Source organism: Mytilus trossulus, chromosome 3 (genome assembly GCF_036588685.1).
Source record: "Mytilus trossulus isolate FHL-02 chromosome 3, PNRI_Mtr1.1.1.hap1, whole genome shotgun sequence".
NCBI classification, from domain to species: Eukaryota; Metazoa; Mollusca; class Bivalvia; order Mytilida; family Mytilidae; genus Mytilus; species Mytilus trossulus.
The window spans coordinates 13,304,567-13,324,794 of NC_086375.1; the positions used below are offsets into that span (position 1 = coordinate 13,304,567).

At 31.5% G+C, this 20,228-nt stretch overlaps 1 protein-coding gene across 5 annotated transcripts in view; it reads right to left on the reverse strand.

The window, feature by feature from the left end:
* Positions 1-15,353, reverse strand: part of LOC134710175 (serine/threonine-protein kinase MRCK alpha-like) — a 51,957-nt gene extending 36,604 nt beyond the window's left edge. For all 5 annotated transcript variants that reach the window (XM_063570396.1, XM_063570399.1, XM_063570395.1 and 2 more), the window contains exons 1-8: positions 14,785-15,353; positions 12,473-12,564; positions 5,955-6,038; positions 3,556-3,651; positions 2,574-2,816; positions 1,143-1,199; positions 666-809; positions 111-273 (exon numbers count right to left, since the gene is read on the reverse strand). In XM_063570396.1, the coding sequence (XP_063426466.1) occupies positions 111-273; positions 666-809; positions 1,143-1,199; positions 2,574-2,816; positions 3,556-3,651; positions 5,955-6,038; positions 12,473-12,564; positions 14,785-14,971 (1,066 nt within the window). In that variant the 5' untranslated portion in view covers positions 14,972-15,353. The remainder of the gene's footprint in view (positions 1-110; positions 274-665; positions 810-1,142; positions 1,200-2,573; positions 2,817-3,555; positions 3,652-5,954; positions 6,039-12,472; positions 12,565-14,784) is intronic.
* Between the last annotated feature and the right edge of the window lie 4,875 nt (positions 15,354-20,228).

The window sequence follows — 20,228 nt, forward strand, 5'->3', positions numbered from 1 at the left end:
CTCTTGCAATAAAAAAGTGTGGTGTCCATTTTGCTGTGATAATGGGGAAACTTAATCTAATTTGTATAAACTATCAAATATTAAATACTATGCAACAGGGATGTACTAACTTTCTCTAATGTTTTCCCAGTCAATACCAGTAAACCAAGGGTGATTTTTGAATTCATCCAGCCCAGTTCTACCAAATCTTGTCTCAGCACTACATATCAATTTCTTTATCAAATCCGTGGCATCATCACTGATATCTATATCGCATGGAAATTCAAAGCGGGACTGAAACACAAAAAGTATATTTTGAAAGTTCAATTTTTATACAAGTAATGCGTATAAGCATATAGTTATGATGTGAAACTCATATCTACCTACTCTACTGCAAAAATACAATTGTGTAATATTTAGATTGGAATGTATAAAGCAAAGCATATTAGTGAAGTGTGGTCGTTATCATTCAAAAATCTATTTCTATTTCAGAATTGACCACTAAACACCACTGAACTTTGACTTAACAACATGAAATTTACTTTAGATAACCTAAGCCTTACAGAAAGCGCATCTAGCATACAAAATTTTAATCCTAGATGGAGTTAATTTATATTGAGTTTTTGACTTTGCTCCTTTATTTCTATACTACAGTTTTGTATTGTCTGTTTTATAACCTGACTTACCTGATGATTCATTATTTTTCCGTATGTTTCTACCAGAGATTCAGCATAGAAAGGTGTTTCTCCTATTAACATTTCAAATATACAAACACCTAATGACCACCAATCACATTCAGGACCATAACGACCATGGCCATCTTCCATTGCCTAAAAACAAATATTTCATGGTTTTTTAAATATGACAAATTTGAAGATTTTCAATAACCCAACAAAACTTAGGAAATTTTTGTTGCTATAGAAAATTAAATATATTTCCCATGAACTAATTATCTTATCATATTTTGCATAAATGAATAATGGTATATCTCCTTACTGCATCATTTCTATTATCATTTTTTCTAGTAGCATCTTCAATATAATCCATATAGCTTATTTTTTTATTTTCCTTCTCGATTTCTTGGCAATTTGAAGATATTTTTTTTCAATATTGTTGAACCATTGATTTATTAAGTCCAATTAAGTTAACTATTGTGTACCTACCCTAAGGATTTCAGGAGAAATGTAATCAGGTGTACCTACTGCTCTGGAGGATCGCACCTAAAATTCAGAAATCAATGTATTACTATATGGAGCAAAAAAGTTTTAGATGTCTTTCTGGGTTCCTTCCCCCTTTGTTTGTATTTGGTTGCATGAACTTATTCTACCAATCTCTCCTTTCTTTCAATTTTTATACCGTTTATTGATAACAAGAATATGTGTATTTCCAAGAACATTCATAGAGATTGTCAGAAAAAGTTAAAATATGTTTGATGTAGCAATCTTGTCCAAGAATGTATCTTCACTGAAAAACTATTTAGATAACTGTCAAGATGAAGGATAGCAATAAAAGTGATGTCTCTTTATTGTTTTAAAATTTCTAGGTAAAGCTTAGATAATGCTGTCTCTCATTTATCCACTCCATGTCTGTTTTCCAAAATCTATCAGAGATTTCAGGGTCATGGAGTCTATAATATCAAGACATACCTTGTTTAAATCAAAAAGAGATGAAATTGTTTTTATTTCATTTTGTTCAGTTTCATTTTTTGAATTGAAATAAAAATAATCTTAGAAATGAGCCTTGTTTAATTTGGCTGTTTAGTTTCAATGTGAAAACTTATCTGAATGGATTTATTTATAAAAGTGATGCATTCCAAGTGCCATTAAATTAATATATTTACATTCTTTAAATCAGATTTATTTCCCTGATCATAAAATGCGATACAGTAACTGAATTTCTAAAAAGATCGAATTTTAAATGCTCAGTTTACCACTACTTTGAACATTTTTCAAATAGTGTGATGTTTTAAATACCATTAATCTATTCCTTTCATATTTTAAAGACATTAAAATTATTCTAACATAAACTGCACCATTTACTACACATTAATGTCTTTTTTTCATCAGTATGTTATATAGTAAATTTGTTTATTTTCTCAGGTATCAATTTTCATGATTGGAGAAAAAAATGTTATTTTGAGGGCAATTAACTTTTAGCAATTTCATCATATATATGATCCTTAGAAAGTATCTAAAATTATTTGCATTAATTTGTCAAGTATTTAAAATTGGGTTTTTCCCATTACTTAATGAAAGTAATCAGGTATCTCACAAATAATAATGAATCCACAGTATTTAACGTAATACCAAACACCTGGATTCAAATTAATTTAGCTCGTTTAATTTTCATAAAACTTTGACCCTTTGACAAAATATTTAAAATTTCAAAAAAAAAATTGAACCACATACCTTAAAAGAAAAAAAAATCAGGAATAAAAAGCATAACTTGACAAACACTATTTTTTTTTTATTATTGTGATGCTGAATATTCCCATTACAATAGAAAGTGATTAAAATGTTTAGCTGATTTTTACAGATTTATCTCCCTGTAGTGTTATAGTCCACCATAATACATAAATTTGATTCCCTCCTTACCGTGCCATCCTCCTGTAATTTTAGACAAGACCCAAAGTCAGCTAGCACTATGTGACCAGACATATCTATCAATATATTGTCTGGCTTGATGTCTCTATGTACATATCCTAATTTATGGAGAGAACTAACTGCTAAAACCATTTCTGCTATGTAGAACTTAGCTAAATCTTCAGGGAGACCTTCTTCAAACTTGGTTAATAATGTCAACAAATCACCACCACAATAATAATCCATCACTAAATACTGAAAAGTATAATTTTTGTTATTAGGCATTGCATGACAGTATCTGTCCGAGGATCATAACAATAATCTAGCGTTAATGAATAACTCACATTCCCTATTTTCAATGAGTTTTAGTGATTATTGATTCATATAAAGAAGATTGATAATGTTTGTTGTGATTCATATAAAGAAGATTCATAATGTTTGTTGTGACATTTTATATGATATATTTTCTTCATGTGAATTGAAATTTTAATTTTATCTTCATTATAAGTTTATGTGTTAAGAATCAGAATGTATTGTTTATTGTTGTCATTATGTCCTGTCAGGGGCCCTTAATTGGAAAATAAAAAACTTTGAACTTTTAACTTTGAAATGTACTAGATGCAATTTGAACTTAAGCCACCATTTTTTACATAAGGAAACCTGTTCATGTGTACCAAGTCAGGAATATGACAGTTGTTTTTCAGTCATTTGATATGTTAAGTTTTTGATTTTGCCATTTGATGAGACTTTCCATTTTGAATTTTCCATGGAGTACAGTATTTTTGTAATTTTACTTTTCACAATGCTGACCATGAAGAGCAATAAAAGAACTTTCCTTAGACATGTTACATGTACTCTCCCACAAGGACTGTATTTTGGGACAGAATTCTACTTAAAATCCCTGTTAACAGAACCAGCAAGGCAGGGGTTCAACTGACAACATGAATAATTTACACTCTAGTTGTAGTATTTATGATGAGTTTATTATACTTACCAAGAAGTTTTCGTCTTGAAAGGCATAATGAAGATTAGTTATCCATCGTCTATCTCCCTTCACTAAAACATCTCGTTCTTCTTTAAAACAAGCAGTCTGAAAAATATAAATACAATTTCTTTTAAAAATGCTTTATACAAATGTTTTATTATTCAAATATCTTGTACTTAGACACTAATGACGGTGTCATTGGCAAAGTAATTGAAAGAGTACTTTGCAGATTACTGTGGATTCATTATACCGTATAGCGGGTTATTTTCGCGGGTGTAAAATTTCGCGATTATCATTGAATAAGGTATATACAAAAAATTTTGGCGGTTATTATTTTGGTGGATTCAACATTTTTACCATTACCTTTGCATGTACACTTTAAAATTGGCGGAATTTATTTTGGCGATTTTGTTATATCCTCGAAAATAAGCGAAAATTTACACCCTGCGAAAATAACCCGCTATACGGTAATTCGTTGGATACCAATTTTCGTGGGTTTAATGGGTACAAGTGAACCACGAATTCAAATTTTCATCTAATTACAAATTTTCTATGGCTTTGTGTGCATAGATTGACAAAACCACGAAATCAAATATCAATGAATATGCAAGATTTCCTCAATCCACGAAAATTGATACCCAAGAAAATAAATGAATCCACAGTATAAAATACTATTATAAAGACAGGCAGTCTTTATAATAGTATTTTAAACAGTCTGACAGACCATAGATGTCTTAGAAACTAGGAGACCTCAATCTGAAAAAATGATTATCAGAAACCTCTATCTAAGTACCTTAATCTTTAACGTTTATAGAACTCAAGTGTACTACTACAAAAGAGAAGGCGAAAAGGAATATCATTTAGTCTGACCCATTAAACTTCAGAGTTTTCTAGACCAAATTAAAGTTGGACCAAATAAGGCCAATGGAAAAATATTTCTAATATCATTGGCATTTAAATGTTGAATATCATCTATTTTGCCTAGCTTTGAACATGCTCAAAGTGATAGGTTTTTTTCCCCATTAAGTTGAATTTTTATTCCATTCATTCCCAACTTAATTTTGTTTCAAATAGTTCAGATTAATTTGTAAATATGTAACTGTTTTTTTATTCACAACTTTTTAAAAATCTTACATAAGCCATAAATAACTAAAAGACAGAAATCTAACAAAATACCAGAATGATGAAGTAAGAATAAATTCTTAGTAAAAGTTTTGATTCATTACACATGCATATACTGTAAAAAATGACACATCATACAGCACAATTAGAATTAACAAAGCATAAACCACTACACTTTGCAGTTGACAAATCAAAGTAGGTCACAACTTGATACAGATAAAATCAAATATCTTCAAAGGTTTGATCACTTGAAATGAGTACTCTCATGTTACTGTTTATACCACAAACAGGAAGTAAAATCTTCTCTTTATGTCTAAAATGATATCATTTGAATAGGAGGAAGCACATGTCAAGCCTCATGTTACTATATGAAGTATCAACTGCAACATCGCATTTTACTCATTTCAAATCTATTACAGAAATTACATAATAGGGGTACCATTTAGGAGGCACTTCAATTAAACTATTATCAAAAGCATTGTACATGTATTTCTTTTTATCAAAGAACTCATCAAAATCCAAAAAGGGAAAATATATCTTCCTAAGAATAATACACAGAAAAAATTTAGAAACCCTATTCTATTTAGCAATATTGTCACAACTTACAACCAAAAGTGACAATGTACAACTTTAGGATAGGCAATATAAAGAATAACTAAAAGGGGGTATGTAGAGAAATCCACACATATTTGTTTTGTTTTTAGCCTGATAAGAGGAGTCAATAAAAAATTTGTGAAAAATGAGGATCAGCAAAACGAACAAACAAATGCCCATTTCTTTTTATTTCTAGACTTGCCCTCTGTTTACATTTCAACATCTTTCATGTTATATTTAGATGAAACAAACCAGCATTATGATCCAGCTGTTTTTGTCTGTATGACATTTATACCTATAAAATATTAGTTTGGCATGACAACATTCTGTATTTCTAACCTAACATGACCCAATAATCTGTCTTCACTGATGATCATGATATAACACACATTAACTCAACATATTTATATCTGCTATAAAAATAAATCATTTTAACAAATGTTTGCATTTAATTATTTAAACTACTACATGGGTAATAGTGCAGGAAACCAGAAACCCAACCTTGACCTTCCAAAAACCAGGTGTGGTATTATTTCTGAAGATTTTATCTGAGACAACAGATAATTCTGCACCATTAATGCAGGATTGTGCATTTAATCTGCCATACTTAAGACAGAGCAGAAGATTTGTATTGTCAGATAAGAATTGAAATGTATTCCTGGATATATATCTAACAGCTGATTATATATTACCTCTGCCCTTTTTAACATCTCCCATTTATTTAAGATCTTCATGGCAAATACTTTATCTGTATTCTTCAACTTCACCACTGCAACCTGTAATTAAGAATTTTTATTTTTTATATTCTTTAAGTACTACATTGTATTAAAGAGATTTTAATTAACATCGTCTCCCATCTGATACTTTGATACAAACAGTGCTAACAAAATAAGGCAAAACTGTTTGTACATTATTTTTTTTGTGTAGACAAGAAATGTCAACAGAGAATACAATACATCAATATGCTTTTCAGATTTAAAAAAAAATCTTATTACAAATTCTACAGCAAATGTGGTTCCTTGATTTTGAAATAGGGGGCCCCCAACTAGGCAACATTTGGAGTAGGACATGTAAACAGTCTTTGTATTAAATAATCATATATGCAGCTCCATATACAGCATATACATGTAGGAGGGGGCAAGGAACATAATCTACCTCTGACAGGAAAAATGCATATACAATGTATATGTTTGTTAATTATCCATGGACTCATTGATTATCAATCTATACTTTATTTCACAAAGTAAATTGGTTCTTTAATAACATGAATAAATAAAAGATCAATGATCATAGATGCGACAATAAAGAATGAAAAACACAAATATTGAATGACCTCAAACTACAGCAAATTATTTTTTGGGGTTTAAGTATTACGGTTAAAGGTCCATAGAGGAAAATCACATGAGATGCACTACATTTACAAAATGCAACTTTCATTAGTTTAAACATATTTATTTATAGTGGATTGGGAAACAAGTTTTGCAACTTATATTAATTCCTTTCCACTTTGTTTCTGTCTCTCAATATATTAAGATGAAATCTTTAGAAAAGAAATGGATTATCATCACAGCTGATATCATATCACTACTGACTGAGTGAAAGAATAACTGAGCAATAAATCATATGTTTTGAGTGGTTCCTGCAACTTATCCTGATAAATGGTAACACTTTTATGTCAATGTATGATATAACAAATAGTTACCATTGTTACATGAATAACTTGCACTGATCATAACACAAGAAGTTTTGAGATAAAAACTAGAATTAGGTGACCTTGTGATCACAAATACCTCAGCCAGCAGCAGACAAATATTGAAATTAAAATGGCAACACTTTTCAAATGTAAACTATGCAAACATTTAAAGTCAGTGAACCATTATTGAGGGGGTGGGGACAAATAAATTATCTGAGCTCAGGGTTTGAAATTAGCAGGTGCCCAATCGCAAAATGCCACTATAATTTGGTTAAGGCTACTGAAATTTCTTTTTCTTTTAAATCCATGTATTGCCTACTAAAATTTAAGCTGTGGGCAACCATGCAAAAAATTAAAACTTTAATTCCTTTGAGCTTTAACATATAAACTGGTAAATAATGCAAATGCATACCACATATATGCATCATTGACTTGCCATTAGTGCCTCATTTTAAATTGACCTTATTAGAAATTTGTGAATTATGCGAAAATCTTGAAGACCAGGGCTCAGGAATCAAGGCCAAATTATCTATATAGAAATGAGTTGTGCCATTGATAATACAACTGCACACCAAATATAATTTAGTCGAACGCATTGTTCCCCTTCAAATGACCTTATCACAATTTAATTTAATGTTGTTGCTGTTAAGAACATTGCCAACATTAATTGTCAATCTACTAAAAAAAACTTTCTTAACGAACCAGATTGTGCTTCTCTAAAACATTATCAAAATTGCATGGGACCATCACTCGGTGAACAATTTCAATGAAAATGCATGTTTTTCCATGTCATAATGACATTTTATAATTCAACGTGTTGATACTTTTTCCCGGAGCTGGAAAGCGAATTATATTTAATTATGGCATAATTTTTTGAGTTTTAACTTTTTTATTTTTAATTAAGTCTGTGTTTTTCTGAATTATAATGTTTAGAGCGGTGTTTTACACTTATCATACAAAATATTTTGTATAGATAGTGTTGTGCACTACACAGTGCATTCTATTGACCAAATGCACCAAAGGGCGCAGCTTTATACGACCGCAGAGGTGGCCCCCTAAACAGGTTGGGGCCAGTATGGACACATCATTTAAGCTTGATACAGCTCTGAATTTGCATGTGATTAAATAGTTGACAGAACATAGGTTTCTGACACAGAATGAATGTGGTCTAAGAACTGAAACTTAAAAACTTAATTTTTTCATGAAACATTTCCCTAATATGGTCCAATTTCCAAAATTTAAATACATGCTTAGAATCAGCTGAGCATATCATAGAACCCCAAGAATTCAATTTTAGACCCTCAAGACCTCAATGTAGGCCAATTTCATAGCCCAACTATTAAAAATATAAATAATAGTTCAATTCAGCAACAGCATATTATTAACCCCATATATTCAATTTTTGTTGAAATCAAACAAAGTTTAATTTTGGACCCCGATTTGGACCAACTTGAAAACTGGGCCCAAAATCAATAATCTAAATACATGTTTAGATTCAGCATATATCAAAGAACCCCAAGAATTCAATTTTTGTTAAAATCAAACTAAGTTTAATTTTGGACCCTTTGGAACTTCATGTAGACCAATTTGAAAACAGGACCAAACATTAACCAGATGCTCCGCAGGGCGTAGCTTTATACGACCGCAGAGGTTGAACCCTGAACGGTTGGGGCAAGTATGGACACAACATTCAAGCTGGATTCCACTCTAAATTTGGATTGTGATTAAATAGTTGACACAGCATAGGTTTCTGACACAGAATGAATGTATTCAAATGAACTTAAAATTTTTGTTTTCTCTTAGAGCAATTCACTATGCTGTTGAATATTAATCCTCTCAAAAAAATGTTTGAAGAAATTTTCTTTTTATTTATGAAATTTCAAATGAGAAAAATTGAACCCAATTTTTTATTCACATCCCCCTTTCCCTTATTCCAAAACTAATTTCAATTAAAATATTCTAATGGAGTTTGCAACAATTACTACTCATTTAAATACATCATAAAATATTAAGATGTAAAAAAACTGCTTGTTATCACTGAATGGTAAAGATTATTTAAATTTACCAGTTGGTAGTAAAAAGTGAATATACATTGTATATTGTATATAACAAAGATTTAAGTTGATTCTGGACAAAGAAAGATAACTCCAATTAAAAAAATTCTTGCAGATATTTCTTGCTTACTATACTGGACAAAGAAAGATAACTCTTAATTAAAAAAAAATTTGCTATTTCACAATATTGTGAAATTAGATATTTCTTGCCATTGCACAATACTGTGCAATTGAAAAGACTTGCTATTGCACAATACTTAATATAATAATTTTAGATCCTGATTTGGACCAACTTGAAAACTGGGCCCATAATCAAAAATCTAAGTACATGTTTAGATTCAGCATATCAAAGAGGCCCAAGAATTTAATTTTTGTTAAAATCAAACTTAGTTTAATTTTGGACCCTTTGCACTTTAATTTAGACCAATTTTAAAACTGGGCCAAAAATTAGGAATCTACATACACAGTTAGATTTGGCATATCAAAGAACCCCAATTATTCAATTTTTGATGAAATCAAACAATGTTTAATTTTGGACCTTGATTTGGGCCAACTTGAAAACTGGGCCAATAATCAAAAATCTAAGTACATTTTTAGATTCAGCATATCAAAGAACCCCAAAGTTTCAATTTTTGTTAAAATCAAACTAAGTTTAATTTTGGACCCTTTGGACCTTAATGTAGACCAATTTGAAAACGGGACCAAAAATTAAGAATCTCCATACACAGTTAGATTCAGCATATTAAAGAACCCCAATTATTCAATTTTGATGAAATCAAACAAAGTTTAATTTTGGACCCTTTGGGCCCCTTTTTCCTTAACTGTTGGGACCAAAACTCCCAAAATCAATACCAACCTTCCTTTTATAGTCATAAACCTTATGTTTAAATTTCATAGATTTCTATTTACTTATACTAACGTTATGGTGCGAAAACCAAGAAAAATGCTTATTTGGGTCCCTTTTTGGCCCCTAATTCCTAAACTGTTGGGACCGAAACTCCCAAAATCAATACCAACCTTCCTTTTGTGGTCATAAACATTGTGTTTAAATTTCATTGATTTCTATTCACTTTAACTAAAGTAATTGTGCGAAAACCAAGAATAATGCTTATTTGGGCCCTTTTTTGGCCCCTAATTCCTAAACTGTTGAAACCAAAACTCCCAAAATCAATCCCAACCTTTCTTTTGTGGTCATAAACCTTGTGTCAAAATTTCATAGATTTCTATTAACTTAAACTAAAGTTATAGTGCGAAAACCAAGAAAATGCTTATTTGGGCCCTTTTTGGCCCCTAATTCCTAAAATGTTGGGACCAAAACTCCCAAAATCAATACCAGCCTTCCTTTTATGGTCATAAACCTTGTGTTAAAATTTCATAGATTTCTATTCACTTTTACTAAAGTTAGAGTGCGAAAACTAAAAGTATTCGGACGACGACGACGACGACGACGACGACGACGACGCCAACGTGATAGCAATATACGACGAAAATTTTTTCAAAATTTGCGGTCGTATAAAAATGTAAATGCACAGTTAGATTTGGCATATCAAATTAAAGAACCCTAATAATTCATTTTTTGATGAAATCAAACAAAAGTTTAATTTTGGACCCGTTTGGCTCTAATTCATAAACTGTTGGGACCAAAACTCCCAAAATCAATCTCAACCTCCCTTTTGTGGTCATAAACCTTGTACAATGTATTACAATTTCATAGATTTCTATTTACTTATACTAATTACATGAATTATATAAGGTAAATGTAAAAAAACCAAGAAAAATGCTTATTTGGGATATGTTTTTGGCCCCTAATTCCTAGACTGTTGGGACCAAAACTCCCAAATCAATCCCAACCTTCCATTTGTGGTCATAATCCTTATGTTAAAATTTCATGAATTTCTGTTTACTTAATTATACTAAAGTTATTGTGTGAAAACCAAGAAAAATGCTTATGAGGGCCTTTTTGGCCCCTAATTCCTAAACTGTTGGGACCAAAACTCCCAAAATCAATCCCAAACCTTCCTATTACGGCCATAAACCTTGTGTTCAAATTTCATAGATTTCATATTACTTATACTAAAGTAATTGTGCAAAAACCAAGAAAAATGCTTATTTATGACCTGTTTTTGGCCTCTACTTCCCTAACTGTTGGGACCAAAACTCCCAAATCAACCCCAACCTTCCATTTGTTAACCTTATGTTAAACTTACAGAAATTTCTGTTGCATTATACTTAAGTTATCGTGCAAAAACCAAGAAAAATGCTTATTTGGGCCTCTTTGGCCCCTAATTTTAAACTGACCTATTGGGACCAAAACTCCCCAAATCAATCCCAAACCTTCCTTTTACGGTCATATTACTTGTGTTTAAATTTCATAGATTTCTATTTACTAATACTAAAGTTATAGTGTCACTGTGTGAAAACCAAATGTCTTCGAACAACAACGACATTTCAAATGTGAAACATTGAAATAAAACAACTATTGTACCAAAGCTGCTAAAAACATAGGAAGACATTATCTTTCCTATTTTTAACTCTTTTGCCAACCAGTCTCGGTTTACAAGGAGTTCCGCTTATGACAGGTCTAAGCTAACAATTAGTCCCATTTTACCAGGATTGGAATAACACTTTTACATTTCCCAATCAAAACATTGCAAACATAAGTTTGTTGAATACGGGGATGAAGGTGTAAACATGGCACTTACATTTGTTGAAAACCATTGTCAAAATCAGATAAAATTCACAGAATTTATGAGAACTTGAAAAGAGGGAATTTTTTTTGGGAAAGATTATGGAAGAATTGAAGCCAAACTAGTATACTTTTTGACATATACTACTGTTTTATGTACTAAAACTTGGAATGGACATCATTCAGTGTAATGAATATATATGTAGAGCCTCATTCAATTTTTCAAATTTTGACATTTTGGGTCAGAAGTAGAATTTTGAGAATTTCAATGATATTTATTATTAAGATCTCCCACTTGAGTTATAGTAGTCAGGGAAGACATCGTCTCGGAGTAGCTGCTGTCAGGTCAGCTATCGGTGAAAGGGTTAAATAGTTCGATTACATAAAACGAAGCATACTGTACAAAACTTTATTATACACTCATGAAACGCTGGGAAACTGATTTTAACTGAAAAGACATTGATGCATTGTTAGGGATGAAAGGGTAAGAAGAAATTTAGAAAGATATTTATCAAAATAGGCAATATAACTAATTGTAGGCTCAAAAGCTTTCTGAAAATTGACCACAATCTGCATTTTTATCAATACTAAGGTGCTGTTCTGTGCATTGGTCAAAAACAACAATACTTAATTTCCGAGTTACCTTAACTTTAAAACAAACATACACTAAATCCAAAGTTTAAATTTTAGTAAAATGAAATATGCCAAATAAGGCGTTAGTTAATGGTACCTTAATCTTTTTGTTCATATATATATATATAACTTAAATGACCTTACCTCTCCAAAAGATCCTCTTCCTATAATTCTCACTGTCTCAAAATCATCTCTATGGAGTCGAAATTCCTTGACTCTGTTTACAATTGGTTTAGCTGAAAAGGTAATTGAAAGAGAAACATGAAATGACATTGAATTCGTAGCCCTACATGTACAGTATGAATGTACAATGTAGAAGTGCTTTGCACTTCAGCTTCGGCCAAATGGCAATTTAAAAAAAATAATCGTTGTTTCCATAAGTTCTGACATGTACATATATATATGATGACACACAGCATGGAAATTTCATACAACAGATACTTGCCAAAAAACGAAAGAGGAGATTTGATAGAACAAGTATACATGTACATTTATATACTTTCAGACCAAAATTAAAGAATTTTTTGGTTGTGTATAGTCCTAAAACTGTAGTTAGGGTTGAATGTTACATGTTCAATTCAAACATTTTATTGTGTAATGTGTAATTAAATAACATTAGTGTCATTGTTTTCTGTTTCCAGTCTTTTGGAGGTAACAAATACCTGCTGCTTTAACCCTCCTATGCTATTTTTACATGTGTGGATAAGTTCCACCTTAAATAGATTTTTTTATATAAAGTATTCATGGAATAAATTTAAAAGTAACACCTACAAATGGGGGAAAGTACCAATAACATGAAAGATAATCAAACCCCTGTGTTTTACGTTATTAGATTGAATACCATTTTCTAGTCCCCCCCCCCCCCCCCCCCCCATGTTGCTAATGACATTGGATCAGTGACTGTACAACAAAAGTATGGATTGTTGATCAAGACCATACAATATTGGGTATAAGCAAGAAATGGTCAAAATAGGTTTATATATTCAATAACAGAGTTCAGCTCTGCTAAATATATTTTTTTTCATATTTAGAAACAACAAGCCGGGTTCTGCACTGGGTCCGACTAAAAAAGTCTGAGAGATGCATTTTTACATGAATGATTATATTTAAGATTACCAAAAGTTCAGACAGCAGAAAAAAGACCAGAAATAAATCAGATTGCCACAAGTTGATATTTTTAAGCCTAAAACAATAGACCATGATAGACGTATTTACACTTGTATGCAAAGGTATCTGCCATAACGTAAAATCACACAAGTTCTTGTAAACCTTGACATCAGTGATCACAATTTAAAAATGTTTCCTTCACAAATAAAAAGTGATTGTTGCTTGACGTCAGACTGTTCTTCGGAGTAGATCTACATGTAAGGTCATTCAGAGAAAAAATTCGGCTTAATACCAAAAGTGCAAATACGTTTATACATTGAACATCTTATCGCTATTTGTCTAAAAGTACTGGACAGTTCCTGTAAAATTTTGCTGTCATATATCAGGATATAGTACAAAATGGAAAAGTGATTGTTGTATGACATCAATAGTTCAATTGGCGCAGATTCCTGAACAACAATAATGCTTATAGATGCATCTTGGTCCTCATTCATGTTTTCACGTATTATAATACACCTTATTGCTTAACCCAGCTGACCCGGCCACTTGAACTTTTGACGCATACAACAATCACTTTTATATTGTGGCGTCAGATATTTTGTTTCATAACGTCAGAATTTTTACGGGAACCTGTGTGATATCCAGTAATGGCGGACAAAAAGCGAAAAGATAAAATTGAGAAAGGAAATGGGGAATGTGCCAAGGAGACAACAACCCAACCATAGAGCAGACAACAGCAGAAGGTCACCAACAGGGTCTTCAATGCAAGGAGAAATTCCCGCACCCAGAGGCGTCCTTCAGCTGGCCCCAAAACAAATATGTACTATTTCAGTGATAATGAATGCCATACTAAACTCCAAATTGTACACAAGAAACTAAAAGTTAAAATAATACAAGACTTACAAAGGCCAGAGGCTCCTGAAGGTGTAAACAAGTCATGTATTAAATAGCTATATATAGTGTCACATGTATCCAACAGCTGATTCTGTCAGCAGTATTAAAGACTAAAGACTAAAGACTGATTTGGAATTTTAAAGACTTATCTCAGAAAATCGACCAGTGTATGCTGAGTCTATACTATAGTCTCCGTCAGCTGAAATTCGTAGCGGTTATTGGTAAAAATAATCTAAACTATCAATAAGGTCAGGTCAGGATTATTACAGTGCGAACACTTAAAAGGTAGGTCAGTAGTGGTTTTTCTTTTCACGATTTATGAATGGAATGAAAAAAACTAAATCTCGAGTGAACACGATTGATAGTTTAGATTTTTTAACGATAACTGCTACGAAGGCGACTATAGCGACCCATAAGTTATACCCCATTGTCAGTAATATGACTCATAAACTCACCAAATTCGATAAACTCCGAGATATTTTTCTCCCTCCGCAAAGTTGTATTGCAGCACTCATCATATAGCACTACCAGAACATCAAGAAGAGTCTCAATGCTTAATGCTTGTCCTTTGCTATTCTGGAGGTCAGACACATAAAGATGTGTCAGCTTTTTCACTCTGTCCTCTGCAGACATGTTTAGCATTTGCAAAATATTCTTGTAGTTATCGTTCTTGGTTTGTAGACATATCCAAAGAATTTACAAAAGTTAACTAATTAATCAACCCGGACAAGTTATATATTTCATAATTAGTAAATACTTGTATGCATAAGTTGCTCATATAATGAATATTTCACTTGCTCCGATGTAAAATGGACAATGTTATTGAAAAAATGTCGACTTCCGTACTTTATTGGGCTCGTTTATGGTACAGAAAAAATAAGATATGAAACAATATACATTATAAATGGAGACGGGTGAATATTATGATAGACACTTGTTGTTTAACCCTTGAATGTTCATATTTGTTGTTTACACCCTTGGCATTCCTGTTTTCATTTCGGGAGATGTCAACATGGCCGACAAGTTATCAATGGCTTATGGGAAACCGTTCTACGCAGGCGTTTCGTGACGTCATTTTGTTTATATTTGTCGCACCTTGGGCCTTGCACATGTTGAGAAAAGTCAAAGTCAAGTTGATTGCATAGTACCCCTGGTCTCTCGTTGATGTTGACAAAGTATAATGTGAGAAAACAAAAAAATAAAAAAAGAAATAACAATACAAAAAATATCTAAATTTCAATTCTTCTCATGAACAGTCAAGTAAACAACCAGTAAACGAAAAAAGGGGGAGGGGCTCTCTCTATTGGAATTAAGTCTTTATTCCTATCACGCCATCCAAATGGGTCTCATTGGTGGGTTCTGATCCCTGATCCCGCTTACTGTTTCGTCAGATTCCCATATCTCGCTTACACTATGTACATAAGCAATTCTCATTTGTGAAATTTTTTCTGTAATTTCCTGTGTTCCGCAAGATTTTCATGGCACAATAATTTGACTATTCACGCTAACAAAAAAAAATGAAAATCCCTCGTCACGCTTAGACCCCACTTCACAGTTTCTGAAACTTTGATTCAAGACATATATTAATCGGCAAAAGTAATTAATAAACACTGCAGACACCTGTACGAACTGTGACGCCTGTATATGACACAGAAACCAGGCATAAAAATCATACTTTATCCTGGTGGCATTGCAGTGTTTACAAAATGCATGTGCAGGCGTCAACCAGGCGTAAATTAGGCGTAACTAAAGCATAAACCAGGCGTAAAATTAGGCGTAATATTTTAATGAGTACGCCTGGTCAATAAATAAAATAGACGTAATATCAGTGATTTTGCTAGCGCTCGTCACTTTTGTATTATACGAAACGCACTTACGCCTGGTTTACGCCTTATTTCCAGGCGTAATACGCCTTATAATTTCATACGGGCAAGCATACCCAATTATATCATTTTTCATCCACAAGTAAAATCACTGAAAAGAAATCTTGCTATGCTTATACACCTAATCGCTATTTGTCGGCCATTACTGAACATCGCACAGGTTCTTGAAAATTTTGACGTCATCATATAAAATATCTTGACACCACAATTGAAAAGTGATAGTTGTATTATGTCAATAGCTCAAATGGGACAGATTCTTTGGTCAGCAGGGATTAGGGATACTGTGTATACAAACTTTCACTATTTGAAAATATGTCCCACCTGACGATAAAATCTGTCCCACTTTAACTTTTGACATCATACAACAATCACTATTTTTCACTGTGGCGTCAGATATTTTCTATAAAGAAGTCAAAATTAACAGAAACTTTTGTGATTTCCTGTAATGGCAGACAAATAGCGATAAGGTGTCAAAGTGGGTAGGAATGTCTTACATCAAACAGAAAACATTTTTTTGGGGCTAGCATTAACATCAAATTTGTTTATCATGGTTTGTCAAAATGTTGTTATAAAGATTTGTAAGAGTTCTCAATTAATTCTCACTACCGTTATTTTTGGAAAAAATATTATGGGTTTTGTCAAAATCAGTCAATTTATTTTATCAGGAAAAGAAATTGTACTTTTATCATCATTCAGCAAAAAAAAGTGCTAAAGTCATTTAGCAAGATTTTTTACCGTTGTTTATCACTACAACCCTCATGCATATGAAAATTGTTATAAAAAAACCTAGAATATTATAGCCTAATAGTATCAACCATCCACTCCTTCAAAATGAGCACTAAGGGAAATAACTCATACTGCAATTTCCAAAACATTAGACTAGAAAGCTATAGTTGTGTCAAATTGAAATAAATTTTAAGATACATCTAATGGTTGTTTTATACGTCTCTGATAAATATCTGTAAATATTTGTTTGTAAAAATAAACAACAACAACACAAGTCCTGATGCAGTTTTACCATCCTCGACTTGTAAACAAATGCTGTCTTGCACTGGTATGTAAATGTACATTTGATAACTATATATATTTAACTCTCTACAAGGCCAATAGGATCTAACTTAAATTTTGGTAAATTCAGCTTCAGGCCTGTAGATTCAAAAGTGTATCCTGCAGATTGTCTAAGCAGGGGGGTTACAGCAATTTTTTAAATGGGGGTTCCCAAACCAGGTTAAAAGGGGGTTCCAACTATGTGTTGTCCATTCAAATTCATTGATCATCAAGAAAAAAAGGGTGGTATCCAACCCCGCTTTCAAATATTTCTAATTTGCTTTCCTGATGTGGGTAAATCAAGAATTTAAGTGCTTACATGTATAATAATAAACCAAATATTTTTAAATATTCAATTCATTTACGATTATCTTGTCTAAAATAATATATCATATATGGTACAATACTCCATTTAAAGAAAAAGAAACATCTTTGATAATGTGTGAATGATTAACATTTTGCAATACATTTTGTTGATTCACATTTACCAAAATGTATTGAGTTATCTCCCATTCATTATAAACAAATGTTGGAAAATAACTCAAATGTGATATGCTCCATTTATATTGATATAATGTAATATTATGTCTGACAAGTTCAATACCAATATTAATATAAAAAAAAATTGTTCCTTTTAATACTGAATTGACAGACTCAGAAAAAAATGGTTATTATGTGAGAAAAAAAGATTCGATATTTTATTAAATTAATCTAAATAATATCAAATTACAGAAAAAAAAGCATACAAATGTTTCCTGTTCAAAGTACAATTCTTTTTTATTTATACTCTAACAGTTTTTATACGCCTGAAACGGGACGTATTATGGTATACCGTCCGTCCGTCCGTCTGTCCGTCCGTCGTCCACACTTCGGACAATAACTCAAAAACACCTTCACCAAATTCCATGAAACTTTAGTGAATTGTTTATATCTATTGAAGTAAGCTCCTTTTCGTTTTTTTTTAATTTCAGATTTTAAGTTTTAGATTTATGGGGCTTTATTCATAAAAAAGGGGGATATTTTCAACACTTCGGACAATAACTCAAAAAGGCTTTCACCAATGTCCATGAAACTTTGATGAATTGTTTATATCTATTGACGTAAGCTCCCTTTCTTTTTTTTAAATTTCAGATTTTAAGTTTTGGATTTATGGGGCTTTATTCATAAAAAAAAAGGGGGGATTTTCAACACTTCGGATAATAACTCAAAAAGGCTTTCACCAATGTCCATGAAACTTTGGTGAATTGTTTATATCTATTGATGTAAGCTCCCTTTCAATTTTTATAAATTTCAGATTTTAAGTTTTGGATTTATGGGGCTTTATTCATAAAAAAAGGGGGATTTTTAACACTTCGGACAATTACTCAATAAGGCTTTCACCAATGTCCTTGAAACTTTGGTGAATTGTTTATATCTATTGATGTAAGCTCCCTTTCAATTTTTATAAATTTCAGATTTTAAGTTTTGGATTTATGAGGCTTTATTCATAAAAAAAGGGTGATTTTAAACACTTCGGACAATAACTCAAAAAGGCCTTCACCAATATCCATGAAACTTTGGTGAATTGTTTTTATCTATTAATGTAAGCTCCCTTTCAATTTTTATAAATTTCAGATTTTACATTTCCGTGTTATGAATTTTTATGCTTATAAAAGGGGGGATTTTCCCAATTTTGGGACATTAACTAACACTTTCACAAAATTTTATGTATGGATGAAAAATTAAGAAAACAAACTTAGTTAAATTTGAGATAGCCTTAATAGTGCCAATGTTTTTGTACATTTTTATTTATTATTTGGGGGGGGGGGGGTATTTGACAGGGCTCACACTATTTCTAGTTGATCATATAAATTCATTTAAAGCATAAAAGACAAGTTAAAAGAGCAACGGGCGTATCATGCGCCTAAGCGCAGCCCTTTATTAATTAATAGAAACACAAAAAATGGATTTCTAAATAGTTTTAGTGTTCTCCTTTGAGATGTTCTTAACTATTTTCTAAGATAGTAAAGGAGCATAAGGTTTTGTCTTTCCGTCTGTCTGTTTATCAGTTCGTCTATTAGTTTGTTCCATTTCAAGTTAAAGTTTTTGGTCAAGGTAGTTCTATGATATGATATTTCTAATTTAAATGCTATATTAGATTTTAGACCACAATTTCACAGTCCACTGAACATAGAAAATGATAGTGAGAGTTTCAGGTTTTTGGTCAAGGTAATTTTTGATGAAGTCTTAAGTCAAATCAACTTAAAAATTAGTACACATGTTCTGTATGATACACTGTTAATTCCAGAAATTTTTTAGATGTTTTTTATTATTGGGAAAATGCAACAAGGTTATAATTGCAATAATTTAAACTAGCGATTTAAAATTTTGTATATGATTTATACAGGATTTTTCTCAATATCGCAAAAATAAAAGTTGCATTTTAACCTAAAATGACAAAATCGCAATAATAAATGCACACAATAATTTCTGTATTTACAGTTATCTTTCTTATTTTAAGCCAAATTTGACCCCAATTTCACAGTCATAGAAAATGATAGTGTGAATTGGGCATCTGTGTATTATAGAAACATTCTTATTTTTTTTTGAATTTCTAGTTTTACTGTTTTGTAATAACTATTGTCCCTACTTGATGCTGTAAAACATGTTGAATAACAGGTTTTGAAAATGTACATATTTAAAAAAAAATGTTGGTTCCATTTTAAAATTTTTGACACACTTTAAAATTAATATCATCCCAATTGTATTGTCTTTCTTGAGTTGAATAATTATTTTAGAGGGAATCATAAAAGGTAAATTTAAAACAATAGTTAATAAGGACATTCTCGCCTCAGTCATTGTTTACAAAATGTTCAACTGCAGACAATTCTAAATAGAAAAATGTATCTTTAAAATTGATTTGACAGTATCTAATAAATATCTCTTATTTTTGCAGGTTGAATATATGATAAACAAGGACCATGAGGAAA